Here is a 20026-nt window from a genome sequence, read left to right as displayed (position 1 = left end):
TTATGGAGCCCACCAGCATAACCAATGAGAGTAGAACGAAGGATTTAGCACCTTCTCCACAGACACTCGAGCGACTATTGACGCACGATCTTTTTCAATCGACTGTGTGCAGTGAGTTTAACAGGTGCATTTATAGTGGCTTTGGAAGTCATGAATTACTAACAATTTTTTCCTTAATAAAAACCATTTTCTTGGTTTTCATGCCTGCATCGATTGGCCCATCGTGCTACTCCACCGAGGTGGTATCCCATGTGGTAAGCGGGGTCCTGTGCCAAGCTGAAGGCCCAGGTTCGAATCCCTCTGCCACATGGGGCTTAAGAGATATCTGGTAGGGGTCTGCCTAGCCCCAGCTTGCCTTTCAAAAAAAAATGTGTGAAGGTAGGACACACCCCTTCAAATGTTGGAGAGCTAGTAACTAAGGGGTGCAAACGGCTCGGGTTGGGGATGATCATGCCAGATTCAAATCCGAATCAGAAATAGCAAATGGTAGATCTGAATCTGAATCAGGTTCAATGAGGTAAGGTTGAATCTGGACCTGAAATATATGTGGTAATACAGGATCAAATAAGAAAACAAGCTATCGAAAGTATAAAAAATGCAACAAGATCAAATTTGATCCAACTTACAATATTGATTTGAAACTGCAAGTAACCCACTTTAACAGATCCAAATCCAATCCGAATGCACATTGGGATCTTACTTTAAGGATCCAAATCTGAAAACAGCATGTGGGACTCGGATCGAATATCTCAATTATACCCAATCTGTTTGCATTCCTCTCTCTCTCTCTCTCTCTCTCTCTCTCTCTCTCTCTCTCTCTCTCTCTCTGTTCCTCCAATTTGGCCTACATTTTCTTCACCGTAAAGAATCTTAATTACAAGTTCCAATCCATTCGTACAACGAGGGACATTTATGATCAACCTAGAAAAATGCCCTTGGAACTTGTATCAAGAGATGGCTAAGATTTAAAAATTGTAAATGATGCATATTGGTTCCTTCTGAATTCTTTTATCAAGCACCGTGTCTGATGCCGTCCATTCGCTCATTACAGAGGAGTGCAGTCAGTGCACCAAGCTTTCGCTTGAAATTTGATAGAACTATGTAGAGAGACTTGGCTACTGGTCGTGCTCGAGTTCTAGACTAGTTGAGTCTTTCACATGGTTAGTTGAGTCTTGAGGTTGTTAAAGACTTGACTTCTAGACTAGGAGTCTGACTGATAAAACTCGTTTGGTTGGTGTTGACTGAAAATCTGAGTAGGCCTGACTGGGTAGACTCGAGCAAGTACAACACTCAAGCCTACTTAAGAAGTCTATTTTCACCTGAGCCAACAAAGTTCAATATGAACCATGACTTGGGGTTAGTTAATATACTAAACCTACCGTCATGTTCGGAAGCGAGAAAAATTTCCACAGGTAAAGAAAATTGTCGATGTGAAGCTTCCATATGAGAACTTTGCTATTTGAAAATTTTTCTTGCATGTGACATGAGAATATCAGGTTGGGAAAATGTTGAGAGGGATCAGGGTGAGGGCTGCACCCCCAAAAACTGAACTTTTGATATGAAAAAATTCTCCATCTCTCAGATGGAAAAAAAATCGGTCAAAATCAAGGCACAATAGAGATTTTTTTTCTTTAAAAATTTTTCTATTGTTTGGAAGGAATGGAAAAGTTGCTACTTTTTCTTTCCAATTTGCATTTTTTCACTTCCAGACGTGCCCTAGAGGTGCCCTTTTCTGTCACCATTTTCTCTTAACCATGCATTGGCTTGTTGATCAATGAATCAAGACCTAGAGCTGAGTCAACCATGTGAAGGACAAATCTCTGCAATTTTATAATAGTTGGAGAGTTCCAACTCCGGGCAGCTCGGAGCCCCAGAGTCTGACCGTGATTTACTGTAGCTTCAATGGTACTGTGATCAAAGTGACAAACAGAGAACTTGTCAGCAGGATATAAGCACCACGATGAGCTCACAGGTCCATCCGTACATATGGTCTATGTGGGGCAGCAACTTTTGGATGGAGGGGGCCGTCCAGATCCCGTTGGGATCTTCGGTTGCAGTAAAAAAACACATTGGTTGGCTCAGTCACACGCCATTGAGTGGTAGCCCTTGAATGGTGGGAAATATTTCACAAAGCCAAAGACAAACTCAGCCAGTCGCTCTTGTTCATTAGGGTTGCAGGCCAAGCAGACTGCTACATGGTTAGTGCACCATCTATGGCTACGGTGCCAGTTTCTTACCAAGCCAACACCTCCCTCGCCGTCCCCCACTGGCTCAACAAAGGCGACAATGCGTGGCAGTTGGTGTCCGACACTCTTGTAGGCATGCAAGGCATGACCGGCCTGGTCATATTCTATGGCGACATCGTGAAGAAGAAATGGGCTATCAATTCTGCCTTCATGTCTCTCTTTGCCTATGCTGTTGTCATGCCGTGTTGGATACTCTGGGCTTATAAGATGTCATTTGGCCATCGGTTGCTTACCTTCTGGGGCAAAGCTGGCTTTGCGCTTATGCAGGACTACCTGATCCCACAGGCCATTCTTCCTGCAACTGTCCATAATTATGGAAACGGCACACTTGAAACTGCAGCTGTTCAAACTTTCTATCCGATGGCTACCATGGTCTTCTTCCAGTATGCGTTTGCGGCTGTCACTGTGATGATACTTGCTGGAGCTGTGCTTGGGCGCATGAATCTCAAGGCGTGGATGGCCTTTGTACCATTGTGGATCACTTTTTCTTACACTGTTGTAGCTTTCAGCATCTGGGGTGGGGGCTTCCTGTTCCACTGGGGGATCATGGACTATTCAGGTGGTTATGTTGTCCACGTTGCCTCAGGCATCTCTGGATTCACAGCAGCTTATTGGGTACTCTAATGTGCTTTCAGCCATTGATTGATTCAGTACATTTATCATGCATTCATCGATGAGCTTTACTAATAACCACTAGCATCTGACAGATTGCTTCTTCTCAGGTAGGACCAAGATTGAGAAAGGATAGGGAAAACTTCCCCCCAAACAACCTCCTGCTCATGCTGACTGGAGCAGGACTCTTGTGGTCGGGCTGGTCGGGCTTCAACGGTGGTGATCCTTTTGCTGTAAACATAGATTCTTCGCTGGCAGTCTTAAACACACATATCTGTGCAGCTACTAGTGTTGTTATGTGGACCTTTCTGGACATCATTTTCAATGGGAAACCTTCAGTGGTGGGTGCAATTCAAGGGATGATCACCGGACTGGTCTGTATCACTCCTGGTGCAGGTAAAAATTACAACAAAATCAGCCTACACAAGAAGCAGACATTCACATCCATGATATATATTGATCACTAAGTTGCCTCCGTCTTATGCAGGACTTGTAGAAGGATGGGCTGCAGTCATAATGGGACTTCTTTCAGGAAGCATACCCCGGTGCACCATGATACATCTTCATAAGAAGCTGCCATTTCTGCAGGAGATTGATGACACACTTGGAGTCCTGCACACCCATGCCATTGCGGGTATCCTGGGTGGAGCATTTTGCTCATCCGACGCTCTTCAGCATGTTCCTTCCCGTAACCAACTCCAGTGGGGATTTCTACAGACGCCCAGGAGTTCAATTTCTCAAGCAGTTGGCTGGTGCGTGTTTCGTACTTGGTTGGAATGTGCTGGTCACGTCCATTATCCTATTGGTGATCAGCACATTTATACCTCTGAGGATGAAAGAGGAAGAGCTCATGAATGGAGATAATGCAGCCCACGGGGAAGAGGCATATGCTCTTTGGGGCGATGGAGACAAGTACAGAGTATCGCAAAATGATGCATCACTAAATGAAGGGCATATGCAATGGCCTCAAGGTTAACTCCATTACAGTTTCCAAAATCATTAAATGCATCTCATTTCAAAGAAACCATGAGCTGCTCAAGGCTGGAAATTAAAGTTGGTAGTGAAAAGCCTACATAGCCTCAAATTATAGAAATCCATGTGCAGAAATTTCATGATTGTATAATGTAGAACCATGAACCATAAAACATAAAGCAACTGAATGAGCTTAGCTGTAGTGACTAAATTCAGTGTTTCTTAAAATGACATGTAACACAAACTGGATTTAGAAGTCAATAAAGAATGCTAATCAAACTGTTCCCAGTCTTGGGTCGTCCTGGTTGTGGATGCCATTGGATGTGGAGCACTCAAGCTTCCTACATCAGAATCAAATGTCTCCCACTTAGTAGTCACAGTGACCGTGTTACTGCTACCGAATGGATTTGCATTTCTTGCCTTGAGCATGTCAAGTGTCTCTACAAAGTTCTGCACTCTACGCACCTGAGTACAAAAGAATGAGTAAAAAGAAAAGGTGATGAGCTTAGGAGAGCCATTTCATCTGTCGACACATCATAATTCTCATGCAGTGACCTTGCAGATTAAACTCCAGTAAATATTTCTTCATGAATGCCCACACCACAAGGAAAATCTTTCACAAACTTTTACTCATGGTCTTGTACTTCCACAAAGATTCCCAAATTGCACATAAGTTTCCCTCAATAAAATTAAGCTACACACATTCCAGGTCAGGTGGATCTCTCTCTCTCTCTCTCTCTCTCTCTCTCTCTCTCTCTCTCTCTCTCTCTCATACACATACATGCATACCCACATACCCAATCCCATGCACACACCTCATGCCCTAGCCCTTCTCAAGGACTTGATCCAGAAAATGCGTTAACAAATTTATGTAATCACAACCAAGATTTAGAATACAATTAAGATTTTTTCTTGAAAACATGCAAGACAAAGGTAATTCACAATGACACTAACTTCCAGTAATAATTGCAGTTACAAATGCTGCCCAAAAAAAAAATCATTCTTGATTTAAAATTTAAGCATTTTCTTCCTTTCATAGAAACTCCAGATATACAATATGAAATCTAAGCATAACCATTGCCATGATAAATAAAATATAGTAATGTGTACAGCAGAGTGCTCCAGAAGAACAGAGCATTCATATAGTGCTCAGTCACACTTAGAAAAGACTAAATCTTGCATGTGAACTTAAGGCATAGTATGGCATCCTTTTGCAACGCATTCACATACTAAGATCAAGTTAATATTTTCGAACCAAGTATGCTTTAGTAATAATAAATTTTCCCTTGAGCTAACATAGATCATCTTGTTTACTGCTCATAAGGCGCTTCACAAAACATAATATCATAAGTTAAATAGCTGAAGCGTGGGAATGAAGAATAGAAAAAAACAGAGGAATAAGATGGAGGAAAAAAAAAAGATAACAGAAAACGCAAGATCATCATTTCCGCTCTTTTATTCTTGCATGCACAAAGAGATTCCATCAAGTAGGGCTGCACAGCAGATTGGGAATGACCAAATCAAAGGTGTAACCTAAAAGACCCGTTGCATGGGCAAAAAGCCAGGCCACCTGGATGTTATTGGGCTTTGGGCTAGCTGACAAGGGTTTTTTCTTTAGAAAATTTACCATATAATGCAGTTTTCTTGAAAATATGACTAGAAAGACAAAAATTACAAGTATTACATTCCTGTGCCAAAAGACCACAATGTCCAAGGTTGTGTTCTACATAAGACCTAAGTCACACGGATTCGGCAAAGCAGGTGCCGCACCCGCATCGACGTGACGCGATGCGGGTGCCCGTGCGGGTGCGGCACCCGGTGCGGTCAACACGACCCTGGGTGCGTTGATCGCACCAAGGGTCATTTTCGTCCAATTTTCAGACGTAAAAAAAAATGCTCGATCAAAAAGGCTGCGAAAGAGGATTATGAAAAATTTTTGCCCTAATCCTCTCATCTCCTCTCCCGCGCAGCTCTGCTCTCTCGCTCGCCTCCTCTCCTCCCGACGTCTCTTAGGGGAGCCCGACGCCACCTCCTCCTCTCCCTCGTCGCAGACCTCCAGCGATCGTCGACGTCAACCCCACCCGCAACCCCAACGACGCCCGGAGCCACCTCCTCCTCTCCTCTCAAGTAACCTCTCCCCTGTACCCTTCCTTCTTTTGATATTTTCCCAACCCTTCCTCCCCTCGCTCTCTTGTTGGGTCGGCGGGGGAGGGGCCGAGCTCCCCTGCTCCATCTGATTTCAGGGGAGGGGTCGAGCCCCCCGCCCTACTCCCTCTGATTTCAGGTGAGGGGCCAAGTCCCTCCCTGCTTCCCTGTTTTCGGCACGGGAGGGGCCGATCCCCCCTTGCTCCCTCTGATTTTAGAGGAGGGGCTGAGCCCCTCCCTGCTTCCCTGTTTTCGCACGGGAGGGGATGAGCTCCTCCCTACTCCCTGTTTTTCTGACAGTCAGGGGTCGGGCGAGGCCCCAACCCTTCCCCCCTCCTCCTTGTTTTCCCTGGACGGGATGGGAGATGGGCTCGGCGAGAGCTGGACTCGATATTATAAATCTTGATCGTCTGCATAATTGATTTTAATATAATTTTTTTGTGTTTTCAGGACAAAAATGACGGATAAAGGAAAAGGACTTGCGTCATCCTCATCCCCACATGTGAGTTCTGCTGCTAGTTTTGTTGATAGTTGTAGTGGGAGTGATGATGTGGAGCCATTATGGGTACATGTAGATAAGTTTGCAAAAAATGGAGAATGAGGTGGTGGAAACAAGAGATTTCGATGAAGCTCTGTGAAAGATATTTTGTTGAGTCTTACACAAGAGTGAAGGCTTATTTGTTAAAGATATCAGGACATGGCATTTCAGGATGCAGAAAATTTGATGGGGCAATGCTAAGACAATACAAGAAAATACAAGAAGAATATGAGAAGAGAAAAACAATTAGTGATTCTTGTACAATTAGTGTGTCATTTGGAAGTCACCAAAAAGATGTTGAAAAAAAAAGAAAAGTCAATATAGGAGATAGAGGAACGATACAAGCAACATTCAATACATATGGAACGGAGGATATAGATAGAAAAGTAGGGAGGTATTTTTATTCTAGTTCACTCCCATTTAATACGGCTAGAAATCCTTATTGGAAGGATTTAGTAACATCTTTGGCAAATTGCAATTTGAGTGGCTATGTGCCTCCAAGCTCATAAAAACTACGAACCACACTTCTTGCAGAAGAGAGGGCAAATGTGGAGAGGAAATATTCATGAGAACAAAATGGAGTTTCTATTGTTTCTGATGGATGGACAGATATTCAAAGGTGTCCACTGATCAATTTTATTGTTTGTTCGCTTAGTTGCCCAATATTCTTGAAAGCAGTTGATGCATCTGGGGAATATAAAAATGCAGAGTATTTAAGGAGTTATTTATAGAAGTCATAAAAAAATTGAGTGATCAGAAAGTAGTACAAATCATTACAGACCGCTTCAGATTGTAAAAGTGCAGCGTTGAGTTTGGAGAGTGAGTACCCTCACATTTTTTGGACTCTCTGTGTAGCACATAGCTTAAATCTGGCCCTAAAGAGCATCTGCAACCCCAAAGAAGAAGAAAATTCACAAGTATATGCTTTATGTTCATGGATTGAAGATTTAGAAAGAAATGTCAAAAGCATTAGGAATTTTGTTGTTAACCACCATCGTGCTAATGCTATATTTAATAGGCATTTTGACTTGAAATTGTTAAAGGTCGCTGAAACACGTTTTGCGTCCATCATTGTGATTGTTGCACCCAAAATCTCGGAGAGCCTTGCAACGTGCCATAGGTATGGGACTTGGTGCGGTGTATGGGGTTGAAGAGACGTATGCATGCCACTGATAGTGCTGTGTGCCTGAGCTTGGCACTGGGCTGTGCAAAGGGGTGTGGCATGTGCACGGGTTGGTGCAACGCAGGTGCTGAAAAGGTGTGTGCATGTCACTGATTTCGTCATGTGTCTGAGCTTGGCACTGGACAGTGAAAGGAGTGTGACATGTGCACTGGCAAGGTGCAGTGCACATTCATAAGAGGTGCGTGCATGCCACAGATGGTGTCCTGTGCTGGAGTGGGGCACAGGGCTGTGCAAGGAGTGGCATGTGCACAGGTGTGCTGCAGTGCAGATGCGGCAACAGATGCATGGATGTGTGTGAAGTGCGGTGGAAGTGCCCCAAGAGTGATGGATTGGTTGGTTGCGGCGTGCATGAGGCAGTCGGGCCAACCCCGTGGCAAACAGGCCTTGCCCATGTGTGCAGAGTTTGGTGCACATGCATAACAGTGGTGTCGTGTGTTGCACAGACCATTGTCATGCGTTGTGCATGTGGCGTGCGAAGCACATCATGCGGTGGGCACGTAGTTGCGGTGAGCATGGTCAGAGCTTGGCATGTGCAGCAATGTGCGCAGTGTGGGCACAGTTGCGTGCACAATCTTTGAGGCGATAATCCAATGAGCATTTGAAGTTGTTTGGGGCCAAGATCGAAGATTCACCGTGTAAATGGACTATGGGGAACACGTGGGTGAAGGCGGATTTGAAGAATTCCGAAGTTGAGAAATTTATGGTTCCCCAAGTGTTATTCGGGTTCCTCTTGCTGGCAGGGGCCTGGCTCCTAAAACACCTATATAGGGGACCTCCTGTTTGAGTTGTTTGGCACATGTTGCAGCAGTTTAGCATAGGCACCCCCTATATCGCACGGGCAGCACTGGGAGTGCATGGGGGTGTCCGTGTGTAGTTCAAATCCCCCATGGGGCGTAGGCAAAGGCCTTGGGTGCGTAGGCAGGCGGCTCTTGGTGCGGCGATGCGGTCCCAACCATGCCAAGTGGCATGGGGTTGTGCAAGAGAGTGCACAACGCCGGCGAACGAGTTTGGGTGGTGTTGTTCGCTATGGCAGAAAATCATCAACTGGTCTGCGGACTGGGGGTCGAAAGATCTTGTCCCTTCTATGGTGAGGTTATGTTGGGGGCGTGCCCATGGGGCTGCTATCTGCTCCATGGCGCGCGAGGCTAAGGCTTCCGTGCGTTGTTGGCTCGGATGGTTGGGCTTGAGGAAAGGTGGCTTGCAATGATGGTTGGAGGCATGGCATACATCGATAAAGGCTTTGGGGATGTGCCATGCTCCCCATGACCCGTGTTGGATGTTGGTTAAGTCGGTAGTGCTGCGAAGGCACGTTTCAGCCCTTGTCAACGTGCGCTTGCTTGTGGGAGTTGTAAGACACGTTTGGGCTTGGTGGTTGAAGGTGCTAGCCGGTATGGGACGGCTATGCACGTAAGTGGCGATCAGATGCACGATGGACCATGTTCGGAAGGATTTCTTGAAAAGAAGGGTTTGTTAAGTTGACGTTCCGCTGGGTAAGAAGTTTACGTGTGGGAAACACGTGCTGTGAGGCTGACTAGGCCATGAGGCCTAGTGTCGCACGGGGCTTCCTTGGCTTGAAATGCGAAAAATTTGGCCTTGGAAAGTTAGCCCATGACAGTGATGGTGAAGAGGATTAAAAAAGTGAAGAATGCTTTGGTTAGCATAGTGACCAATGTTATCAAAAACGCGCCTTGAGGTGTAAAAGGCGTGCCTCGCCTTGAGGCGCGGCCCTCTGTGCCTAAAGGCGCAAGCCTGAGGCGCAAAAAAATTAATTTTTTTTTTACAACAAGACTTCTGAGACATGATCAAAAAGATTTTTGTAGGTTAATCTCGTATATTTTCCAGTTATTTCAGTTATGTAAAAAGTTTCTTAGTATATTACTATATTTTAACTTTTGTTGGTTAATCTCGTATATTTTTTAGTTATTTCAGTCATGTAATTAGTTTCTTAATATATTTCAACTTTTGTTGGTTAATCTCATATATTTTTCAGTTATGTAATCAGTTTTTTAGTTACTTTTATATGTTAATCTCATATTTTTTAGAATAATCTTATATATTTGAACTTTGTAGGTTAATCTCATATATTTTTCAGTTATTTCAGTTATGTAATCAGTTTCTTAGTATATTTTAACTTTTGTTGGTTAATCTCATATATTTTTCAGTTATGTAACCAGTTTTTAGTTACTTTTATATGTTAATCTCATATATTTTAACTTTTATAGGTTAATCTCATATATTTTCCAGTTATTTCAATTATGTAATAAGTTTCTTAGTATATTTTAACTTTTTTTGGTTAATCTCATATATTTTCCAATTATATAATCAGTTTTTAGTTACTTTTATATGTTAATCTCATATTTTTTAGTACTTATTTGAGATTTTTTATTTCTTATTGGTTGTTATTTCATCAATAAAGCATTTCTTTATTTATTTGTATTTTTATATATTTTTTTATAATTTTTTTAAGGTTTTCAAAGAAAATTTGAGGCTTACGCTTTACGCCTCGCCTCGGTTTTTGGTGGAGCGTCTCGCTACGCCTCAACGCTTTTCACAACACTGATAGTGACTGATGAAAATTGGACATTCTATCGTGCTGATGATGATGTCAAGGCTCAAGAAATTAAGAAATTAAGAAATTCATTATTGATGATGAGTTTTGGGATAGAGTGATATACTCCCTTCAATTTACGCAACCTATTTGGAAAATGTTAAGAGAAGTTGATAAGGATGAGTCCATGCTTCACAGAGTTTATGAAATGTGAGATAATATGATTGAAAAAATACAAGTTGTAGTTTTCAAGCATGAAGAAAAAAATCCTACATTGGATGATTCAGAATTTTGTAACCATATTCATTCAATTTTAGTCAGAAGATGGGATAAGAGCAACACTCATTTGCATTGCATGACACATTCTCTTAATCCAAAATATTACGCAAATAAGTGGCAGGCAGGTGGTATTGGTCGTGTCCCTCCAAATTTAGACCCAGAGCTATCAAAACATAAAAATATGTGTATGATAAGACTTTTTCCAGAAGCATATCTTCTATGTCAAGTCACACAAGAGTTTGAAAATTTTTCATCTTCGAGATTATATGGACCGGCATTATTCGCGAGAGAGGAGGATAATATAGATCCTATCACATGGTGGTCAACATTTGGATCAGAAACACCTCTTCTCCAACGTCTTGCATTAAGATTGTTATCGTAGCCTGCTAGTTCATCTTGTTGTGAAAGAAATTGAAGCACATATTCTCAAATCCATAATACGAAGAGAAACAAACTCACCAGCAAGCGTGCAGAGGATTTAGTATATGTTCATTCAAATCTTCGACTATTTCGCGAACTAATGATGAATACAGGTACTAATTTGCTCTTTTAGTTATTTGATTATTTCTTAGTTTTTCATTTAAATATACTTGTATTGTATTTAACATTTTCAAATTGGGTTTGTAACGCAGACAAGGAACATCCAAATTTTAGAATGTAAACCCAGAAGAGTGTGACTTCGAGGGAGAGCATGATTTCGACATGACAAACATGGATTTATCTGAGCCCAGTATTCCTTCTAATGATGCATTTGATGATGAAGAAGAAAATTATTAAGATTCATTACTTCATCGTCATATACATTGTAGGATATACTTTTAGTATGTAATTTAGTTCTTTTCTGCTTTACTTATTTGATTGATATTTAGGTTGATTTATGTAATTGCTTTACTTATTTGATTGATATTTAGGTTGATATATTACATGCATGATGAATGATATTATGACAATGTTAACTATTAAATTATGACAATGTTAACTGTTAAAACTTCAAAATTATATATATAATATATATATATATATATAATTTTTTACATATTTGCCCTACCGCACCCCCGCACCCAAGGTTTTTTAAAGTGCCGCACCCCCGCACCCATGTGACATAGCATAAGACCAATATTTCAAGGTTACTGCATATCAAACACTTAATTTTGTAGGCTTCTTTTTACCAAAATCAGCACCTGGGGCCTACTACCACTTAGCCAAGATTAGCCCAACATCTTAAGATCAATTTGGACAGTCCTATCCAATTCATTTGTCGGTTGGCCTACTAGATCACATGTGTTGCCATGACTATGACTTCCATTTCAATGTTTTCCCTTAATATGGTTATCATGGAAGTGACGATCTATCAGACTTCACTTGACTTAGCTAACAAGCTGGTTCCCACCTCATCGTGGAGATTCAGAATTATGCTTAGCTACCATCTCAAAGTAACCCACAAGACCATGTATTATGCCTGAAGCCAATGAATTACAGGAAAAGGTTTTGCTCCTACTTGCCTGACATGCACAATTCAGCCTCATGGCCAAATACAGTTGTTTGCAACTGTAAAGACCAAGTAATGCAACAAGCTGCTACATATTTGATGTTTGATGAATCAATTTCAAAATCTCATGCATACCACAGCAGATATCTACAATTTTTGGAAAACAAAATTATGACATAATTATTTCATGATCATGAGAAAAGTAAAGGCATAAACAGCTACTAGGACTGCTAAGATCTAGTTCGTTTATCTCTATGGAAGCACCCTTTATGAGATGTCTTGAGAAGTCTTTACCACAGTCCAAGCTGCACAGAAAACAGAAAAATAGAGAAGAGAGAGAGAGAGAGATGCACAATGGCTGGGGCGGCTAAAGTTAACGCAACCTCCAAGCCCTAATCGTTATATATTAAAACAATTTTACAATAGGACTATATTACAAAAATGCCATTAATAAAAATGACGTCAAGACGTCAACAACATCGTGCATATTTTATTGACGTGCGTATGGATCTGGATCTAGATCCATACGCATGCTCTATATTTTAACACCCTCCCTCAAGTTGTACGTGGTTTTGGAGCATGTACAACTTGCTCTTCAATAGCCAAAATTGACGTCCTGTTAACCCCTTGGTAAACAAGTCTGCCACCTGATCTTTTGTTCGAACATGACGTAGTTCTATCTCTTTCATCTAGACTTTCTACCGTATAAAATGTTGATCAATCTCAATATGCTTCATTCTGCTATGCTGAATAGGGTTACATGCAATATTGATTGCGCTTTGATTGTTGCATAGAAGAAATGATTGAATAATTGTCTCCTCAAGATCACTCAATAAGTGTCTAATCCATGTAACTTTTGTCGTGCCTGCAGCCATCGACCTGTATTCTGCCTCTATACTCGATCGTGTCACTGCCTTTTGTTTTCTACTACTCCAAGACACTAAATTGTGTCCAATGTATACACAATATCCAGAGACAGATCGTCTCTTATCTGGATCCCCTGCCCAATCTGCGTCTATATAAGTGATGAGTTCATGTCCTTTATGTAGGTTATCATTTTTGCGGTAAACAAGTCTGTCTCCTATAGTTCCTTTTAAATAGCGTAGCATACACTTCAAAACTTCCATATGACCTTCTATACAACATAGACTATATCAGGTCTGGTAAAAGTCAAATACTACTACAAGACTTCTATACATTATAGGGTTGACACAAAGGTGGCCATCTTCAGATCTCAGCCTTTGATGTAAAACACTCGGAGTGTTGACTAGTTTGCAATTCATCATCCTGGCTCTTTTCAGAAGATCAAGAGTTTACTTTTGTTGCATGAGTGTCAATGTGTTTTTTTGTGTGTCAACCTCCATACCAAGAAAGTACCTCAACTCCCCTAAATCTTTCATCTTGAAAGTTTTCATAAAAAAACGCTTCACTTCTTGCACATGATTATCTGAACTCCAAGTGATCACAATATCATCAACATATATAAGAAGTGTAACGATGTCTGTCTCTTGGTAAATAAAGAGCAAGTGGTCCAGAGAGCATCTTCTAAAACCATAGCCTTGAATTTGTATGGAAAAACTTTCAAACCAAGAGCGAGACGTCTGTTTCAACCCATATAGAGATTTCCTTAGATTGCACACCCAGGCAGTAGGATCCTTCTCGGCATACCCAGGAGGTTGCTCCATATATACTTTCTCCTTTAAAACCCCATGCAAGAATGCATTTTTAACATCCATCTAGCTAAGCTTTTATCCTCGGTCGACTGCTAAGGATATGATGATACGAATTGTGCTTATTTTGACTATCGGACTAAAGGTTTCAGCGTAATCTTCACCATATTGTTGCGTGAATCCCCAAGCAACAAGTTGTGCCTTATATCTGTCAATACTTCCTTCGGGCTTATATTTTGTCTTATAAACCCATTTTGAGCCAACTACATTCTTTCCTTCTGGCCGAGGTACTATTTCCCAAGTCTGACACTCATGAAGATCTTTCATCTCTTCATTCATAGCCTTAATCCAATGACGGAATTGAAGAGTTTGATTAAAACAAGTGAGTTCATTTTGCTTTGTGAGTTGAGACATAAACAACTGAAAATCAAGAGAAAATGTCTCATAACTCACCCACCGCTGAATAGGGTGCCTGATGCGTGACACCCTTTGAGCCGGATGACTAGAGATGATCTTCACATCTCTCGGCCCTGTATTTCTGTCTCTTCTAATGTAGATATGTCCAGAGAAGCGTTCAACTGGAGGTAGCTCAACTGAAGATGGCTCGACATGCATCAGTGAGTCACCCACCCAACTCACTATTCAAGTCGAAGGAAGGACAAATCGCTTGACATGTCTCTCCTGTATTGGTAAAAAGGTCTGCGCTCATCCATGGATCATATACCTCTACTTCTCGAGATGGCAACGGTTTGGAGTCAGTGATCTGAAATTTTTGTTCATCAAAAACAACATTCCTGGAGGTCCTAATACGTTTTGTAGTAGAGTCATAGCATCGATAGCCTTTGTATTCATCTGCATACCCAACAAGTCCGCACTTAGCAGCCTTGTCCTGAAACTTATTTCGCAAAGATGAATCTATATGTACATAACATATACAACCAAAAACACGCAGCATCATAAGAGGGATGTTGCCCAAATAAAGTATAATAAGGGAATTTCTGATCCAGAAGTGCCATAGGAAGACGATTTATGACATGAACAGATGTATGAAAAACTTTTGTCCAGAAACTAATGGGCACAATGTTGTCATGTAACATGCACTTTCGATAATATGCCGGTGCTTCCTCTCTGCAACCCCATTTTGTTAAGGGGTATGGGGGCAAGAAATCTGTCGACTTATTCCTTTATCCTGAAGAAAGGCAATAAACTCGTTCGATGAATACTCTCCTCCACCATCACATTGTAAATGCACAATATTACAGGAAAACTTTGTTTTGACCATCGAATGGAATTCTCAAAATATTTGGAAAACTTCATGCTTATGTTTCAAGAAATAGATCCAAGTATAGCGGGAATATGAATCAATAAATATAACATAGTAACAACTGCCAAAGAGAGAAGGAATAGGGGTGGGTCCCCAAACATCGGAACAAACAATCTCAAATGGCTTTGAAGCTCTTTTATTAATAATATGAAAAGGAAGAACATGGCTTTTGCAGAGTTCACAAGATGAACATTTTTTATTCTCTAAAAAGGAACATAAACTAGACTCTGGAAGAAAACCATCAGATACAAGTTTTTCAATGAAACCCCGACTACAATGTCCCAAGAGATTGTGCCAGATATCTGGCTTATTACAATGAGATGAATTAAAAACTTTCAATGAACTGAAAGACAAAGACTCTAAAGAATGCTTGGACGGCTCCAACTAGAGAACTGGAACTGCGGGAATCTCCTTGAAGACGTACATGTTTCCTTGTCACTCCCCCTTAGCGAACGTCTCCTTCGTTCGTAGATCCTTAACATAAACAAAGGAGGGAGTAAATTCGACTGAAGAATTCATATCGTCAACAAGTTTAGCCATAGAGACAATATTCTTTTTAATATTAGGAGCAAGAAGGACATTGGACAAGTGAAGTGAGGACTTTGACATAGGAATATGTGCACTGCCGATATGACTAATGGAGTGATAAGTTTCATCTCCCGTAACTATACTACCTTTTTCAAGATAAGGTAATAAGTGAGATAACTTACCCGCATTACCCGTGACATGTATGGCAGCACCAGAATCAACATATCATTCTCCTTGTTCATTTTGCTTGATCGTCATCTATGACAATGTTGATAGCAAAAGTTGTTGCACATCTGCAGATGGCGCTTTCAAGTCCACAGTAGTAGCTGACTTATTCTCAATTTTGTTTATTTTTCCTTTGTTCTGCAAATTAAACCAACAACCAGCTTTCACATGTCCTCGTTTGTTACATAAGAAGCAAGTGGGCACTCTCCTCAGATTCGCTGCATTAAAAACATCTGAACTATTAGGTGTACGCAAATTACCACGTCCTCCCTGCACAAAACGTCCTCAGCCTCTGCCTCCTTGATTTCCTCTATTCCCTCGTCCAAAACCTACAGAAGTGTCTATGGCCAAAACTAAGTGAGAACGAGCTGATTCATTTCCTTCTGTCCTTTGTTTTATAATCATCTCATGCTGGAGAAGTTTCGCCTGAAGATCGTCAAAGTTGGGCAAGTGGGGAAGACAGGACAAAGTTCTGGTAAACATGTCAAAATAAGGGCCCAATCCATTAAGAAATTGTACTTTATCTTTATCTGAAATAGCACTTCCAATAACAGCCAATTGGTCAGTAATACTCTTCATGCGGCCTATGTATTCCATAACTGTCATTCAGCCTTTCTTCAAACTTTGAAACTCATTTTTCAAGTACATAACTTGAGTTTCTAATATTTGAGAGTAGGTCTGAGAGAGCTTACTCCATAGATCTGTAGCAGTGCAATCATCTGAAAGAGTAGCCAACACTTCTTGAGAGAGTGTTGACGTAATATAAGCAACCAAAGACTGATCCCGTTTTCTCCAAGTTGTATACTCTGAATTTTTACCAGATTTGGTAATTGTGTCACCCTTCTCATCCTTGGTTTCCTGCAAAATAAGTTGTGGTGGTACGGGAACAGAACCATCCAGATGTTCATCGAGATCCTGACTCCGTATAAACGGAAGTATTTGTCTTTTCCATGTCAAGAAATTAGAATGTGTAAGTTTTTTTGTAACGAGCTGATTTAAGAAATTTGCATAGGGACCGAAAGACGAGAAGGAATCCATATCAATGAAACAACAAATAAGCAAATAAGACGGGAGGAAAGAAACAAACTGATTTGAGATCTCTTAATCAATCAGCAGAGCTTCAATAAAATATGTATGTGCACAACCAATACTTGAAAAAGAAACCCCTTTTTTTTTAGTTTCAGAGTTGAGAATGTAAACAGCCTATAGACGTTGCGCAGAGAAGCACAAAACTGATTTTACTGCTGATTGAAAAGCACACAAATACAAGTTCGGGAATGATACCACGTCAAATGATATAATAGTGAATGTTGGACTATCAAATGATATGATAGTGAATGCTGTACTACGACAGCAATATATAGAAAATCCGATATGGACGTCCAGCAATATATAAATAAAAAAAATGGGGAACAAAGGAAACGATTCAGACTAGTGCAAGTTGTATATTAAATGGAAAAATCACAACTTGACTTAAGGGGAAAAATCAGATAGCATGAAGTTAAAGGAATCAGAAGAAAGGGAATCAGAAAAGAAGAATGATAATGACGTACAGCAAAGAGAAAAGGAATGAAGGAGGATTCACAGCAGAGATTTAAGGAAGAAAGTACCAGAAATTTTGCCGACGGGGATTAAAAGATAATATGACAGGAAACGAAGATGAATAAAAATAAAACTTTCTTCTTCAGATCTCGTTGAACATTTCTCTGGTAGGGTTCCGCAACCTGGCTCTAATATCATATGAGATGTCTTGAGAAGTCTTTACCACAGTCCAAGCTGCACAGAAAACAGAAAAATAGAGAAGAGAGAGAGAGAGAGATGCACAATGGCTGGGGCGGCTAAAGTTAACGCAGCCTCCAAGCCCTAATTGTTATATATTAAAACAATTTTACAATAGGACTATATTACAAAAATGCCATTAATGAAAATGACGTCAAGACGTCAACAACATCGTGCGTATTTTATTGACGTGCGTATGGATCTGGATCCAGATCCATACGCAGGATCTATATTTTAACACCCTTTTGATTGTAAACGTTGTCTACATGGCAAAACTCAAGCTGCATGGAAAGGTAGAAAGGACTACACGCTGATCTAGTTGCCCGAATGTTCACAATAACTTATGGGACTGATTACACTAAGATCTTTAAATTTGTGTCAAGGTCAAATTTTGTTACTTTTTCAGTCACGACAAACCTAAATTATTCACCAAATGCAGTGTGAATAATGCCTTTCCGAATGGTCCTATGAATAACGAAGTGTACATGGGATTGGGATAGTGACCAAAGTAAATTCAAAGGAGAAATGCTTAGTCAAATTTATACCTCTCAAAACTCAGTTCAAGTGCATCAACAATTGAAATTGGTATAAACAAGGAAAACTTTTTTTGTTGGGAAACTAAAAAGAATTTATTAAAGAAAAAAATAAGGCAGAATAACTGCCTTAGCTTCCTATCTGTGTGGATTATATCAATATCAGGAGATGTTAATAAAAATACACAGAGTTGTTGCAAAACTTACTATGTGCAACATTTAACATAAATGGCTGACTTATTTGAGGTCTTGTTGTCGGCTGAAGGATTGTTTTGGTGCAAGATCTGAAACACCTAAGTGGAAGATTGCAAGTTAAGCAAATATCTAGAAAAGTAGGAAAGTTTTTTCTTTGATAGCATGCTATGGTTTAGCATCACGACTAGATATTCTGTTAGTTTTGGTACACTTGACTTGTGCACTCACCTAAGCAACCAACATGCTATCAAAGATTTCTTTTTGTATGCTTAAAGGAATATAGGCATAATTGCTATGTAACACGGACTCTTCTAATAAGGCACCACACCCACACCCATGCGGGTGCGACACTTGGACACGGCTTCCTTTGTGTCAAGTGAAGTCAACCACGCTGAGGTCTATTTCTGTCCAAAAGTAGATTTAGTTAACCCTAACCAAGTCCAATTTTATCTATATATATATATATATATATATATATATATATATATATAAATACATAAATGCACACACATATCCGTAATGTTAACTTAAAGCTGTTAAAAAATTTATATATATATACAACAACAACAACAACAACAACTACGCCTTCATCCCAAAACAATTGGGGTCAGCGATATGAACCAAAAAAGAAATTCATTTTGGGTCTTCCACATGAATCCTTTTCCTCCAATCATTTCTATCCAATGCCATGTCCTCGGTGAGGTTCAAAGCATTCATATCCTTTCCTATCATCTCCATCCAAGTCTTCCTAGGCCTACCCCGACCTCTTCTAACTAATATATTTTCCCATTTCTCCAACCTTCTAACTGGAGCATCATTAGGCCTTCGCCGAATATGTCCAAACCACCGTAAACGATTCTCTCGCATCTTATTTTCAATGGGTGCAACACCTACCTTCTTACGTATCTCCTCGTTCTGAATCTTATCTTTTATATATATATATAACGCCCTAAAATTTCAACTTGTGATTTCGAAAACATTGACGAAAAACCTTTCAAGATTAAAGTTTTTACTTTTAAAATCGACAACGGAAGCAATTTAGAAAGGAGCACAAGTTACCAAATTCTGGGTACGTTAGCAATAAAATCATCATTTCACATGAAACAACTACTCAAAGGAAATGAGAAAACAAAACAATAGATTATTAATAAAATCTACAGTTTATTACAAAATGAGCATTTTTCCACTATCTAATAATCTAAAAAAAAACTCAAAACTCAAAACTCAGAGCCAAGACCCATGCAGAAAGAAGGACATTCTCGAGCCATGTTGCATCGCGCCATCGGCCGCCTGTGAAGTCCTACTAGTCACCTGCCCATGAAATGGGTTAGTTTCTTAACAAACTAGTAGGTGCACGAATAGACAATGAAGAATAAATTAAAGCAAGACATTCATGAGATAAGCAGTTTATTACATTAAAAGCAACAAGTACAATATATAATCTACTCTAGCAGGTGCAACATATGCAAAGATCTATTTTCTTGAAACAGATATAACAACATTTCAAGTAGAATAAATCTCAATCATCTACAACTTATTTTGAAAGGGATATTCTTTAAGTTCTGATATTAACCGGCCTGTGGGTATGCACAGACGCGAAATGTAGAAACAGCCGAGACCGATCCGAGGGTTTATTATGTTAGGTGTTTTTCATTAACCCGGATGGCTAACTGGGTCCACTCCTAAGGGGACGGTCAGTGACTAAGAGAGTAAATTCCCAAAGGCATTCGTGGCCCATGGATGCATCCAACTTCTGCAGA

The 20026-nt window shown here is 40.4% G+C and overlaps 1 protein-coding gene and 1 pseudogene across 6 annotated transcripts in view; one reads left to right on the top strand and one right to left on the bottom strand.

Annotated features, from left to right (window-relative positions):
• Window positions 1-1593: 1593 nt before the first annotated feature.
• On the top strand, window positions 1594-3834 carry LOC149821055 (ammonium transporter 3 member 1-like; annotated as a pseudogene). Its single transcript, XR_016426579.1, has 3 exons — window positions 1594-2861; window positions 2969-3254; window positions 3346-3834. The product of XR_016426579.1 is annotated as an ammonium transporter 3 member 1-like (transcript).
• Window positions 3835-3912: 78 nt separating this feature from the next.
• The window catches only part of LOC149821054 (BAG family molecular chaperone regulator 4-like), a 53945-nt gene continuing 37831 nt past the window's right edge, over window positions 3913-20026 (bottom strand). For 4 of the 5 annotated variants that reach the window (XM_089982989.1, XM_089982991.1, XM_089982990.1 and 1 more), the window contains one exon: window positions 3913-4295. In XM_089982989.1, the coding sequence (XP_089839115.1) occupies window positions 4101-4295 (195 nt within the window). In that variant the 3' untranslated portion in view covers window positions 3913-4100. Of the gene's footprint in view, window positions 4296-19479; window positions 19578-20026 lie in introns of those variants that run through there. The other variant, XM_089982993.1, reaches the window with a different exon arrangement.

This window comes from Nuphar pumila, chromosome 12, assembly GCF_984573655.1.
Source record: "Nuphar pumila chromosome 12, dmNupPumi1.hap1.1, whole genome shotgun sequence".
In the NCBI taxonomy this organism is placed as follows: Eukaryota; Viridiplantae; Streptophyta; class Magnoliopsida; order Nymphaeales; family Nymphaeaceae; genus Nuphar; species Nuphar pumila.
Note: the sequence above shows the minus strand (reverse complement) of the source record. Positions and strands in the feature narration are given on the sequence as shown.